Source organism: Drosophila ficusphila, unplaced genomic scaffold (assembly GCF_018152265.1).
Source record: "Drosophila ficusphila isolate 14025-0441.05 unplaced genomic scaffold, ASM1815226v1 contig_286, whole genome shotgun sequence".
NCBI classification, from domain to species: domain Eukaryota; kingdom Metazoa; phylum Arthropoda; class Insecta; order Diptera; family Drosophilidae; genus Drosophila; species Drosophila ficusphila.
In genome coordinates, this window is record NW_025064189.1 from 5,408,163 (window position 1) to 5,421,236 (window position 13,074).

At 39.0% G+C, this 13,074-nt stretch overlaps 3 protein-coding genes across 5 annotated transcripts in view; 1 reads left to right on the plus strand and 2 right to left on the minus strand.

Moving 5' to 3' along the window:
* The first annotated feature begins 2,033 nt into the window (after window positions 1–2,033).
* Window positions 2,034–4,262, plus strand: LOC108100177 (kelch-like protein 41). 2 transcript variants are annotated; one of them, XM_017203945.1, is made up of 4 exons: window positions 2,034–2,093; window positions 2,231–2,339; window positions 2,401–2,836; window positions 3,545–4,262. In XM_017203945.1, the coding sequence occupies exons 2-4, from the start codon at window positions 2,317–2,319 to the stop codon at window positions 4,043–4,045; spliced, it is 960 nt and encodes a 319-aa protein (XP_017059434.1). In that variant the 5' UTR covers window positions 2,034–2,093; window positions 2,231–2,316; the 3' UTR covers window positions 4,046–4,262. The 2 variants fall into 2 exon arrangements, with proteins under 2 accessions (XP_017059434.1, XP_043063673.1); XM_043207738.1 differs by having other exon boundaries at window positions 2,079–2,093; window positions 2,186–2,339.
* Window positions 4,263–6,294: 2,032 nt separating this feature from the next.
* LOC122319890 lies at window positions 6,295–7,635 on the minus strand (the record flags this gene model as incomplete). Its single annotated transcript, XM_043207727.1, has 1 exon — window positions 6,295–7,635. A coding segment is annotated over one exon (273 nt), but the record flags the coding sequence as incomplete, so codon positions are not given.
* The window catches only part of LOC108100409, a 100,836-nt gene continuing 95,299 nt past the window's right edge, over window positions 7,538–13,074 (minus strand). For both annotated transcript variants that reach the window (XM_017204296.2, XM_017204297.2), the window contains exons 2-3: window positions 10,645–11,273; window positions 7,538–8,533 (exon numbers count right to left, since the gene is read on the minus strand). In XM_017204296.2, coding sequence (XP_017059785.1) covers window positions 7,636–8,533; window positions 10,645–11,273 — 1,527 coding nt within the window. In that variant the 3' untranslated portion in view covers window positions 7,538–7,635. The remainder of the gene's footprint in view (window positions 8,534–10,644; window positions 11,274–13,074) is intronic.

Consider the following 13,074-nt stretch of genomic DNA (forward strand, 5'->3'; position numbering starts at 1 on the left):
GGAAAAACAACAAAAACTAGTGCCGTTTCCCCCTGAAAACTAGCCCATCTCCTCCTCAAAGCAACTCAAAAGAAAAGTGTTAAGTGCGTAGCTTTAAAATCATCCTTCGCAACAATATTAACACCACAACAATTGGGCTTCAACGGAAAAATAACCAAATATCATCATGGAAATAGTTTGCGTGCTTTTATTGGACTGATTAACTTATAATAATAATAATAATATTAAACTATATTTAAGAAAATAAATATAAATACAAGTTATAAAAAAATAAAACACGCAATACGGGTTTTTCTCATTTTTCGGCCAAGAAGGTAAACAATAAAAAATAAAAGTTATATGTTGTAGAACACAAGTGTGAAATATTATTTATTCAATTAAATTTAACTAGTTTGCCCTAAAAACAAATCTTCATAAAGGACCTGTTTGGCGAAGTGCCCAATTGAATCTAAAAACGCCTTGAGCCAGTTGCTCTTGAATTCCCCCGCAAAACTAATTTTCACCTGACAAATGCAGCATCCAGCCGTAAATAACCCCATTTGCAGGCATCGGAACACAGGCAATGGTCAAATTTATGGCACCACAACATTAACTACACTCTGGGGACGGACCATCGCTTAATTACGACCGTGTTCTGTTGGCCAACTCTTACAAGCCAAGTCATGAGCTGGCCAAATGAGCGTGCCAAATTGGCCTGCAGCAAAAGTAAATCAATTTCAACTTGTACGCACAACACGCACAGCCAAACAATGGCCTTTAGAAGCACAAATGCCACGGGACAAGACTCCTTAACTATTTCCTACCCATTTACTTTAACCAATACATATTTCAATAGATAGATATTTTAATTATATAAAAAAAATGGTTAAAATACATAAAAACTATTATCAAAACTATATTTGTGATCAGGGAAATACACTTTACTGTTTGTAAAAAATCTTTTACATTTTTCTTTTAATTTACAACAGTTTACATTTAATTTATTTAATTTTTACAAACTTCTGTCTTAACACTACTTTTGACATTTTAAATTTGCGTTATTAAATCATATGCAATGTGCTCACATAACAGCCAATTTTAACAAATGTGCATCATTTGTAGTCCTACACCAAAGTGCTGTGGGTAAATACCGATAAGCCTGGGCAAATATCAATAGCAAGTGGGAAATGGCCGACCAAGATGAATTATTATAAATGGATTAAGGGCGAGTTGTGTAATAATTAACTGCTGTTTGTCCTGGAAACACACTCTGTGGCCAAGTGTTCGATGGAAAACGGGATTCGTATGTGTGCATAATGCGGTTAGCATCGATGGGAAGCCAGGATTGGCAGCAAGGACAACGTCAGATTTGCAGATTCATGTCCGACAAATGGAAAATTTTGCAAATTTCCTAATTACTTACAGCTGGGTGGGCGATGACCGCCCAACAACGGAGTCGGTCAATTGTTCAGTACCACAATATTTACTATCGGATTTGCCTGGACTCCCCACGAATGAATGTCTTCGACACACCATGGATTGTATGTGTGAAGTACCGACCGCCCAGTGGTCCATTGAGGCAAACAGATTTGTGATAATTTATATTTGAGCTGACCAAGCATTTACCATTCGTTGCGAGTTCACAGATGATTTTTGAGTAAAAAGCTTTGAAACATGATTAGGCCTCAAGTATTAGGTTGGGTGTATGTGAAACTATAGTTTTTAGCTCCCATAAAAAAAATGGGAAATTTCAAAGTTAGAGAGTTAAGAATTGTATAAGTTACCTAACACATTAATCGATGTTTAATAAATAAAAAATTGTATTGTAGTTTCCAAGATGTGACTCAGGGCTTTGGGTAATTTTTTTAAAATATCGTACTGATGATATATCAATGAAAGCTTTTTTCCGTTATTTTCTTTGCGGTTAACAATATCGATTTGCGATAATCGATCACAAAGAATGGTCGCGATAACAATATAATCAATATTGAATAAATATCGATGTATCGATATTTTAATATATGTATATTCGACATCCCTACCTCACATGGTTTTAGCTTGGGACTTTCCAGTGTACGAGGTCGTCTTCAATTTTTTCAGGAGGGCAAGAAACGGTAAGAAAAATTTGTTCGTATGCATTAAAAATGGGAGTTCCCCGAAAAAAAAACTTGCCAAAATATCCATCGTGTGTATAATATAAAGCTAGCTTTTTTTTTTTTTGGTTTAAACAAAAAAACATGTACATACGTAGAAAGAGGGGAAGAAAAAAAGCCGGCTTCATCGCATCAGTTTTAATACAAAGAGCTTAGTCTTCGTTTAATTTGTTGACAGCCAACAATGCAAACTAATATGAATAACCGGTGAGTATACAATGAAAGGAGAAGTGAACATAACTTAAATGAACTTTATCAAACTTTTCAGTCTAGAAAACGTGCTCAGCAAAATTCTAGAGAACAAGATGTTCTCCGACTGTTGTATATTGGTAGAAAACCAATCTTTCGCTTGCCATAAGAATATTTTGGCTGGTGCATCAGAGTTTTTTCAGCGAATGTTTCTGGGTAATTTCCAGGAGTCCAAATCGAGTGAAATTTGCTTGGAAGAGGTGAAGGCAAAGACATTTAGCCACTTCCTTCAATATGTGTATTCTTACAAAAAAGAAAAACTCGAAATGCATTCAAATGAGATGTTAGTTGAGCTCCTCAGACTCGGTTCCTCCTGGCTGGTAGATTCCATCCAACAGGATTGCTTAAAAATCCTACAAATTCGGATCGAGAGTATGATAATCAGCGATCTTGTCCCGGTTTTTCAGGGCGCCCACGACACAAACCATAAAGAGCTCCAGGAATGCTGTATTGAGGTAAGAGCGCCTAATGAAATTTTTGTTTTCTATATTTGTACATACATACAGTATTTACAAAGAAAGTTTTTTAATTTGTTTTCTATGTATGTATATACCAGAGATCTGCAACGAGTATGATTGAATCAAAACGATCAGCATACCAAAACTTCGCTTAATTCAAGTAAATTCTCTCGGCAGAATTGTGCCACCACTCCATTAAATAAAAATTTTGGTCAATTTCAACATATTCCTTGCAGTATTTTTCCAGTTCGCCCTCGGGTGTTTCTGGGATTTTGATTAAATTAGGAAAGAAAATAAAATATATTTAATATAAAATACATATAACTCATAACTTTTTGTAAAATTTTTGAAACAAACTGATATGTTCACAAGCAATTGTTGATATACATATTATTGTTAATAAATACGCTTAATTACATTCAAAAATTAAGCAACTCAAGCCAGATTTTGTTATTGTTTTTTGAACTTAACAACATGTATTCATATTAAGAAACTTTCTTTTAGAGTCGGAAGCGTTTTTGCAAAAAAAGTACAAAAAACAATGTTTGTTTTCAGGCAAACGTTTATTTGAAAAAAAATATTTACAATAAAATTTGTTTATTTGGAAAAAAAATACTTATAATAAAATTCTATCAGTTTTTCATATAATTGTTTACACATTAATTAATTGAGATCATTTTCGTTTGTATACTTATTTTTATTAAGCGCTTGAAGAGAATCTTTTTGCAAAGTAATAACTGTTTCGCAATGGACGCGATGGAACTGACTTCAGATGTCTTCGAGCAGTACCTCATTGCCAGCGGAGGAAGAGTGCCCGAAATCGAACGTTTCAAAATGATCGAGTTTTATGTTAAAATGCATGGACTTTATGCCGATTTCGCCGAGAATTCAGAGGATGTTGTCGATGATGAAAATAAAGAAATTAAGTTAAGAGTAACTTCTAAAGAAAGCGATTTAAAAGAACCAGAACCGAATGATAAACCAGGAACTTCTAAGGCGATTTGCCATAGCAGTGGAGAAGCTGCAGATGATGCAATAGGCGATCAAAAAGAAAGCGACATACAACGAACGCATCTTAAATATATAAAAACTTTGCTGGGCTACATTGACTATAAACTTATCACTTTTACTGAATTTAACAGCGTTATTACCAAGTCTAATTTGTTAAACGACAAGGAGAAAAATCGCTTAGAATTACGCTATTAAAAATATTTTCGAATGAATCGAACGTATCTATAAGTTTTACTTAAAAAAAACTATGTTATCAAACAAAAAATAGAATAAAAGAATATCTTTTATGTTGCTAAAACTGTTTAAAAGTATTTCGAAAGTAATGAATATTTACGTCCGTGGATTGGAGCAAAAACGTTGTTTTTTCTATTATTGTTTATTCGTCTGTAATAAAATGTATCCTTTTCATATGCCAAAAGTGTGATTTATATAATTTAAATAGCGGCTAAAAAAATTTAGGAATCACTAAGCCTGGGATTGTTTTTACATTTCTTTATTTAAAACCAAGCATTTGTGACATCACCTTTAAGTAGTAAATAGCTTTTATTTTGGGGGCAGAAGGGGATAGCACAGATTTATGATGCTATGAAGCGCAAATTTCGGCCACATGATGCGAAATTCCACTTATCAGTAGCCACACAACAACAGGATGGGGAAGAAGGAACAACATTTTGCTCATTATAAATGTCATCAGGCATTATTTTGTCCATCAGCTCGTCGCAGTTGTCGGAGCGCATTGTTTATGGCTTTTTGCCTCGTGGGCCGGAGTTGAAAGCGGAATCTGCTGGCGCTGGCTTTACTCGCCATGCAATGGGCCATTTATAATGGAAAGAAAAATTAAACAGGAAATTGAAACCGGACTGGCGTGTTAATGAGAATGCGATGCCATGCCGCTCGTCTCGTTAACGGTCACTTCTTAATTTTCGCCTGGGGACGTCCATTGTCCTTTAACAGCCGCCCCAACTTCCAGTGGATTGTCCTGGCTGTTTGCGCTGAGGTGTCCGTGAAATTGGGTAATTACTTTTAACGGCCAATGTAACTGTAAACGAAGTTATGATGATGTCCACAAGTTCGGTAGCCGTAACTTTGCGCTAAATTGTGGAAATGGAAAAATACTTTTTTAACGCCACTCTTAAAAATTATATACATAAATAATTATAAGGAAAACCTAAACATTTCTATATGTTGTATTATAATTATTTGTAATGATTTTCAGCATATCTGTTGTTCTTTATTATTTAGAAATATGTATGCAAATATAAAAGCAAGATAACAACAACAAGGATATAAACATTTTAATAACATATCAAAACAAATTGTAATGTTTTAAACTTAACAATATTAATTAGAAGTTCAAAGGTTACAGATATGTGGTTTTGTTTAAGCTAAAAAAATATGTATTTGACTGGTGTTTTTTAAAGTAAACTTTTAAACTCCACTGGAAGTTTTTTATGATAACTTGTATTCATATTCAATGCACATTTGTACAAATAGCTTCCATGTAGAATTTATAAACATTTTCCCCCAGGCAATATTCGCTGAAATTCGAATACAAGCTTAGCCAGCGGTTCTGTCTGTACACAACAATTAGTGACTCTATTAAGTCGTTGCAAAATCAACAAAATTGAACAAAGCCCAGCGGAGTGCTGTGATGCTGGGGGTTTCGAAGCCAAGCAAAAGCAATCAAAACCGAAACTTGTAAACAAAACAAAAAACAAAAGAAAGAAAATTAAGGGAAAAAAGTCTGATATGAAAACTTGATGGCGTCGCAGTGATGTCTGGCCCCGAAAATCGTTGGGATTTTTTCTTAGTTGGGAGGCGGCCGCTTAGTTTCATTAAAATTTAAGCAAAACTCAATGGACTGCAAATGCACGGAATTGGATTGCTCCCGCCGCCAATTTCCGGATCTTTTGGGAGTTGCTTTCTCAGTTGGACTAAGAGTATCTGGAAATAAATACCGGAGAGGAGACAATAAGACCGAATAGGCCAAGGGACTCCGTGTCGTCGCAAAGTAGTAAAGGAGGAACTTTGCGAACTTTCCCATTCTTCCACAATTTTGATTTACGACCACTTAACGTTTTTTATGTTCCCAGACTCAGCGATTGTATAAGGAATTCATGTGTGCGTGTGTGTGTGTGTGTGTAAAAATTATCGTATAGCTAAGCTAACGGCACTATGTGCTTGCGTATATAAACTAATGTATCCAAAGCTCTTGATTGATTAGGCATAAAAGTGTGTAGTTTAGTAAGCAGAACTAAAATTTTTTATCAGATTAAAGGCTTTCAAAATCATCAAGAAGCTATTTTGAAAAAAAGTATCAGTTATCATCAGTATTAAATTATGGAAAGAAAATCCCAACCAGATTACCTTTTTTCATTGATTTTGTTTTTAGTATGTGAAGAACCCAAAAGTGGAAAGAATAACACATTGTATGTTGTTTTTTATTTTCGATTTATTTAAGGAAATGTGTTTGGGTCTATTCGATTATACACATTGCCTTTGCGGGAATTTACTTATGTTTCAGTTTCTCTGTGGTTTATATATATAGGTATATATAGCTATGCATACACGAACAATATTTCGATTTTTGGTTTTTGATTTTTATTTGGTTTTTTATCATTTGTTTTAAACTAACCTAATGCAGAAATTAAGATGGTTTTAATTGCATTCGCCGGGTGGCTGTTCTTACAACAGATTTTGCAGTGCATGTTGCTCGACTTTTGATCCTGGCCTTTAATGCCAACTGTGAATCTGGATATCCGTCCGCTGCGATTAATTCAGTTTGATGATTTATATTCGGGTGCTTGTGTGATGCTCGTGATTAAATATACTCCGCTTAATTGCGATAATTAGCGTGAATCATTGATGTGTGACCTACATATTTAATATAATACAGTCGCAGATAAGTCAAGAAAGATTTCGGTTTGCGGTTCGGATTTCATTGCATCGCGCATACGGCCCGTGGTACAGCAACATTATCAAGTATCCGCACTGTGCATAAATTATGCATAGCCACAACACCAACAAGTTTAGCTGCAAACAATCATGGGCTAAATACTAGTACATTTATTATTATTATTATTTATTCATACGCCTATCGATGCATCCTATGGAAGTAAATTACGAGTACGAACTAATTATTCACGGCATTTTCCACGAAAGTTTTTTTTACTGGCGGCGAGTAATGGATTTTAGAACTGCATAGCTTAAAGGGTCTACAGTTGCACAAATAAGTTCAGGTTTATATACAATTTTAGCTCTTCATTGGGTTTACAATATATTAAAAATAAAATTGAATTATGTAGTTATTGAGTACAAGCTTTGTTTCAATTACAAATAAATCCAGGTAAAATGTTAAAAATAAATAAAATTTCTGAAATCATTTTAACATAAATTAGATGCAGTTTGCTAGATTTTAGGAATCTCTCCTAGATTTATTTGTCGCATTACTCGCCTCAAACCGAACCGCCAACCGAAGTCCCGTGCTTTGACTTGCCATCCAAAAAATCGGTTTACTGGAGCAGTTCGCTGACCGTAAAACTCGTGGTCGTCGCCGCAATGAACGCTGGATGCGAGTGGTTTGTGGCAGAGTCCGAGGTCGCCTCCGGACTGCGATCCCAGAAGTTCTGTGCCTGGCCACCCGCCAGTGTTGCCGTGGTGCGATTGGTTCGCTCCACGGTGGTTCGCTCCACATTGGTTCGCGGTGGTTCCTGCCGTCGCTGCCTTACAGCCTGCGATTGCGACTGTGACTGTGACTGCGACTGTGACTGCGCCTGTGCCTGGGGTCACGAGGACATGTAGGTGCACTGCGTCTTCGGCTGCGGCTCCGTCTGTTCGATCGGTTGGATGGCCGCCCGCTTCCAGTAGTCGCGCACCGTTTCCACCGTCTCCATGATGCGCAGAAAGTTCCGGCCCGCCAGCATGGCCACATCCTCCTCGCTCCAGTTGTGATCCTCGAGCAGGGCGGCCAGCAGTTCCGGATACTTGGACACATCCTCCAGTCCCAACGGCGGCATTTCGATGCCATCGTAACCGGCGCCCAGTCCAATGTGCTGAATGCCAGCAATGGCCCGCACATACTTGATGTGCTCGATCACGTCCTGGAGGCGGGCCTGCCGACCACAAGCGACGTCCTCGGAGTCGAAGCTCAGCATGATGAGGCCGCCGTTCTCGGCCACCAAGCGCAGGATGTCGTCCGGCACGTTGCGCGTCGAGTTGCACAGCTGGCGGGCGGCGGAATGGGAGAAGATGACCGGAGCCCGGGTCACCTGCAGCACATCGCGGGCGGTGGCATCCGAGCTGTGCGACAGATCGATCATCATGCCCAGCCGGTTCATTTCGCGGACGATGGCCTTGCCGAAGGGCGTGAGTCCCTGTTCCGCCGGCGAGGCACTCGATCCCGCCCACGAGACGTCGCAGCGATGGGTCAAACTGAGGTAGCGGGCGCCCAGTGAGTAGAAGGATCGCAGCACCCCCAGCGAGGAGCCGATCGTGTGGCCGCCCTCGACGCCAATCAGCGAGGCCAGCAGGCCGCGGCGGTGCGCCTCCACGATGTCCTGCGAGGATGTGGCCAGCACCGTTTCCCGGGCGTACATGTCCGACAGTCGCCGCACAATGTCGATCTGCTCCAGTGCCAGTTGGACCGCGTCCAAGCCCTGCGCCTCGCACGGCACATATGCCGACCTGCAAGGAGGAAAGGAGAAACGGACAAAGGTCAGAGGACTTTCGCTCCAGGACACGCTGCCAAAAAAATCTATACAAAAAGGAAAATTGTTGTACCATTGTAATACGTTTTAGGAGTTCAAAACGTTGAAGTGATTTTATATTATTGGATAGTAAGCATTAATGAAAAGTTTATATTTCTTAAAGATGAAGTAATAATATACTTTTTTTTAAATTTTATATTCTAATTTAATATTTCTGATTAAGTTCAATTTAATTCAACTATGAATCTTATTTCCATTGTTATATTTTCTTCTCGTTTTGAATAATAAACTTTTAATTTTAAATATGTATATTTTCTACTATTTTTTTTTTTTTTTTTTTTTTTCAAATATTAAGCGCTTAAAAAACCGTACAATTTATATTGATCTTTAAGTTGAATCTTTATAAATTTCTCATGGCAAAGCATTGATAAATTGCGCCAGTTTACACATTATCTCATTAAATAGCTGAACATTCTGCCCCCAAACGACTTGAAACTGGCAAATGCAAATTGAAATGGCTAGTTAGCAGCAACGTAGAACGTTTCCATATTGGTTGCCATTTGATACGGCAATAAGCGAGCCGGGGGCCATTGAAAACTGCAGAGAGAGCGGCGAAAACCAGAAATCCCCGCTGGTTTGGGCCAAACTTCTAAACGAAGTTCAGCAGAAGGCCAGCCAGCGAATTGAAATGCGAAATTGGCGAAAAGTTACGCTTGCGCCATCTGGCGGTCACAGCGGTAAGCGGTGGGTGGTGGGTGGTGGGCGGTGAGGGGGTTTTTGGGGGCGGAGTAGGTTTGCTTCCAAAATGAAGTCAAGTCGATTGCCCATCAGCGTTTTTCCCAAACTGCAACTGTCTGCCGCCTGTCAGATTGTGTTCCTGCCTGTTTCCTCTGGCCAAATTCGAAACGGGAATGCGGAGTGGGTGTGCAACTTACACACAAAAAAAAAATACCTAACACTTACATTATAATTTTAATTCTGAATTATTTTCTGTTAAAAAAAGTATTGCATATCCAAAACCGCAAATAACCCCTTCATCTGTTTTTAATTAACTATTTTTGATGATAAATAGTTTATTTTTCTAATTATTTATGTTTATTCATTGATTTTATAAAAAAATATTATTTGTTTAACAAGAAAAAAACTGTAAGGAAATAAGTTGATTTATGCATTCAAAGTAAACAGATAATTTTAAATATCTATTATATCTAATTCATTTCCGCAAGAAGTATTTTAAACTTCAATTAACTTAAAGTAATTAAAAATTTTTTTTTCTCAGTGCTCGCTTTTTGCAGAAAGAGGCAGTGGGGAGCCACGGCAGACAGGTTGGCTACTTGCCCTGGGGCTTCCAGGCGGTTGCCAAATTTTATTTTGCAGTCAAATTGTTGGCAGCTTTTTATTGCCGCGCGGGGAAAACTGTTGAGGTCAGGAGTGGGCGGCTATTTGGATGCGCCCACTTGGTGGGCGTGACAGCAAGGCTGTATGTTGCCATGTTTTCGGCCAGCACTCGAATGCATCGTCGAGGGGTCAAATCTCTGACCCGGGTAGATGTCGCATCGTTCTGATTGCAGTTTTATGTGAATTTTCAATTTTCATGACTTGGCCGCTGGTGGGCGAATTTTCATTGCGTATACGCCCCATTGCATTTTGCAATTGCAGTTAAGCATAAAAACGGGCTCAATTGCATAAAAATCATGCCAATGTTTGCAAAATGATTATTGTTGAAGGCTTAACCTTTATGTAATTGATGTGTTGTGTATCAATAATTGGAAGTAGTAGGGTTTCTCTTTGAATGGAGCAATAAATTATAAAATTGAGGTTTTAAAAATATAAATATTATAAGGTGTCTGATGAAAGGAGAAATGCAAAAACGATCTTTTATGGAGAGTTACTTACTCTACACCAACTCTTCAATAACAGAAACCACTAATCTAACAATAAACACTTGTAAATACTAAACTTTTTCTTTAAAAAATCTTGATTATCTACAATAATATTTTGTAAGCACTACTATTTATTTTTTTTAATATTTTTTGTGTGCTCTTATTGAGTCCTCTGAGTAGCTTAGAGATTTTCCAATGGACTTACCACACTTGGACGCTGACCAGTCCCTGCTTGAGTCGCTCCATATCGGTCTGCGCCCACGCTGGCCGCGCCCACAGCGACTTGTGGTCGACGTCGTGGCTAAGATGCAGCTCCAGGCTGCTGTGGGCGTACTTGCGCACATTCCAGGCATAATTGTTGTGGCCATCGACCAGCGGCACCTCGCGCAGGATCCGCCTTACGATTCTCAGTCTTTGGGCGTGCGAATTGCGGCTGGGCGCCATGAGGAAGTGCTGGTAGGCCAAGGTGGCGGCGATGGCCAGCAGGCAGATGGCACTCACCAGGGTGAGGGCCACCAGCCAGGAGCCCCTCCTCCCCTTCTGGCCGCCATCTGCTCCGGCGTTCGCCTTTCTCGACGCCTTGCCCTTTGCCTTCCCCGCTGCACCGGCTCCCGTCGCCGAATTGAGCGATGTCGGCGATTTGGCATCCAGGCCGACTATATCCCCGCCCACGACCACGCCCCCGGCCAGGGGATTGCCAAAGTTCACCTTCGACTTCTGGATGCTGGCTATCTCGCCGCCGGAATCGCTGTTCGAGATCGAGTTCTGGCGGGACAGAGTGCGGCGGATGTTCGAGTGCTCGGTGACGTCCGGTAATCCACCGAAGCCTGTCGTCTGAAATTTAAAAAGAAAGGGGAAAACCAATTTTATTAAAAAGTATTCAACTGAAAATACTCTTCTTATTCTGGTATTTTTAAAAATAAAATGTAAAGGATTGTCGAAAATTTGTGTTGGTAATAGTAACAAGTATTATACTAATTACTTTAATCAATATTTTATTTTCTTCCCTTTTTTGTTTTTTTTTTTTTTTTTTTAAATTAATGCTAAACTTGTTTATTAATTTTTTGAAATTTCATTTGGGGGGTTTAAGATTGTTTGACCCACAAAAACCAGCAGCATTACTAATATTAAATTTTACTCTATAAATTAAAAAGAATTCTAAAGTAATAACTGCAGCAAGCTGACTGGTTTGGCGGTTCAACTCTGTGCCGAAACCCAATTTTTCCTCCCACAAAAACAATGCCCCAGTTCGAAGGGAGGGAAGAGGATTGGAGGAGGGGAAGGTAGAGGAGGGGGAGGGAGGGGTAGAAGATTCCTGCGGGGTGATACAACCGTTCGTCGAAAAGTTGCTTCATTAAAAGTGCGTCAAAGTTTCTTCGTTGATTTTGTGCCCTAATTAAAACTGCAGCCGAAGAAGCAAACTTCGAGAGCACGGCTGTATTCATAACTTGCATGAAACATCAACACGGTGCGCTGGGGAAACTTTTTAATGAACCGAATAACCATATCAGAATCAATATGATGGCAGACCAGCCACCACCCGATTTTCTACTTCTTCTGCCGCTCCGAGTGACGGAATCATGGCTGCCGGGCTAATCTTGGCCCGACATAATTAAGCCTCAGCCATAATTCATGGACTTGGGCCACATGTGTCCCCGGGTCCGAAAAGCCAACATCTCCGACCCTTTTTTCGATCCCTCGTGAGGGGTGGGCGTGGCATGCGCCCAACATACATAGAAGGGACAAAATGGGAAAGTTTGTCGTGCGAAAGTTGTGACATAAAGTTTGCCCGGGGCAGGCAATGATTTGTTTATATTGCGACTGCCTGAGGATTTATGCCAAACTGCGCAAAGTACAAATCAAATCTAAATGCACACATTGTTCAGCACAAGCCAGGGAATTCCAGGGAAGATGAAGAGATATCCCAGCTTGAAATTGGTTTCAAAGAAAACTTATGATAGCGAAAGCTACCTTGCTTGTTATTTTAACTGGAGTAATGTGAATCAGTTTTCTATCGATGGTGACCAGCTTTGTATTTTTAAAATAGTCATTTCCGATGTTTTCATAAGCCTTGGCTTATTCTTTCAATGCATTTGAAACTCTTTTTTTAATGCATTTTAAATTGAGGTGGGGAGCTAATTAAATATTTATGCCCCTGTAAGTTAAAAAAAACTATAACATTTTCACCCAATCGTTTTGTCACATTAATAAATAATTCATGGCTTAACACCAAACAAGCCTGCTCAAAAGGCACACAATTTCCTGTTTGATGAGGTTTACAAATGAATTCATTTCTTTATAAATTTACTTTAACATCCAGTTGAGAATTTTTATTTATACTCGAAATGTTTCAGTTAAATTCTTCACATAAATGCATTTTTCTTTTTTTTGGAACTTTAGAACTTAACATTTTTGTTAAGGATGGCTTTGCAGGAGTTTTGACTTTTCCGGACGGTGGCTAATTAGCTGGAAAATCGGTACCACACGGCGTATGATCAATGGGCGTGATGAAAAGCAGAGCATTGCTTTCCTGGGCTTTAGTGTACGGAAATAATTAAAATTAATTAAATTTTATTTAATACGACCACAAAGGATGATGTAGGCACTGCCTGCTCGCTACATTTTCAACTATTTT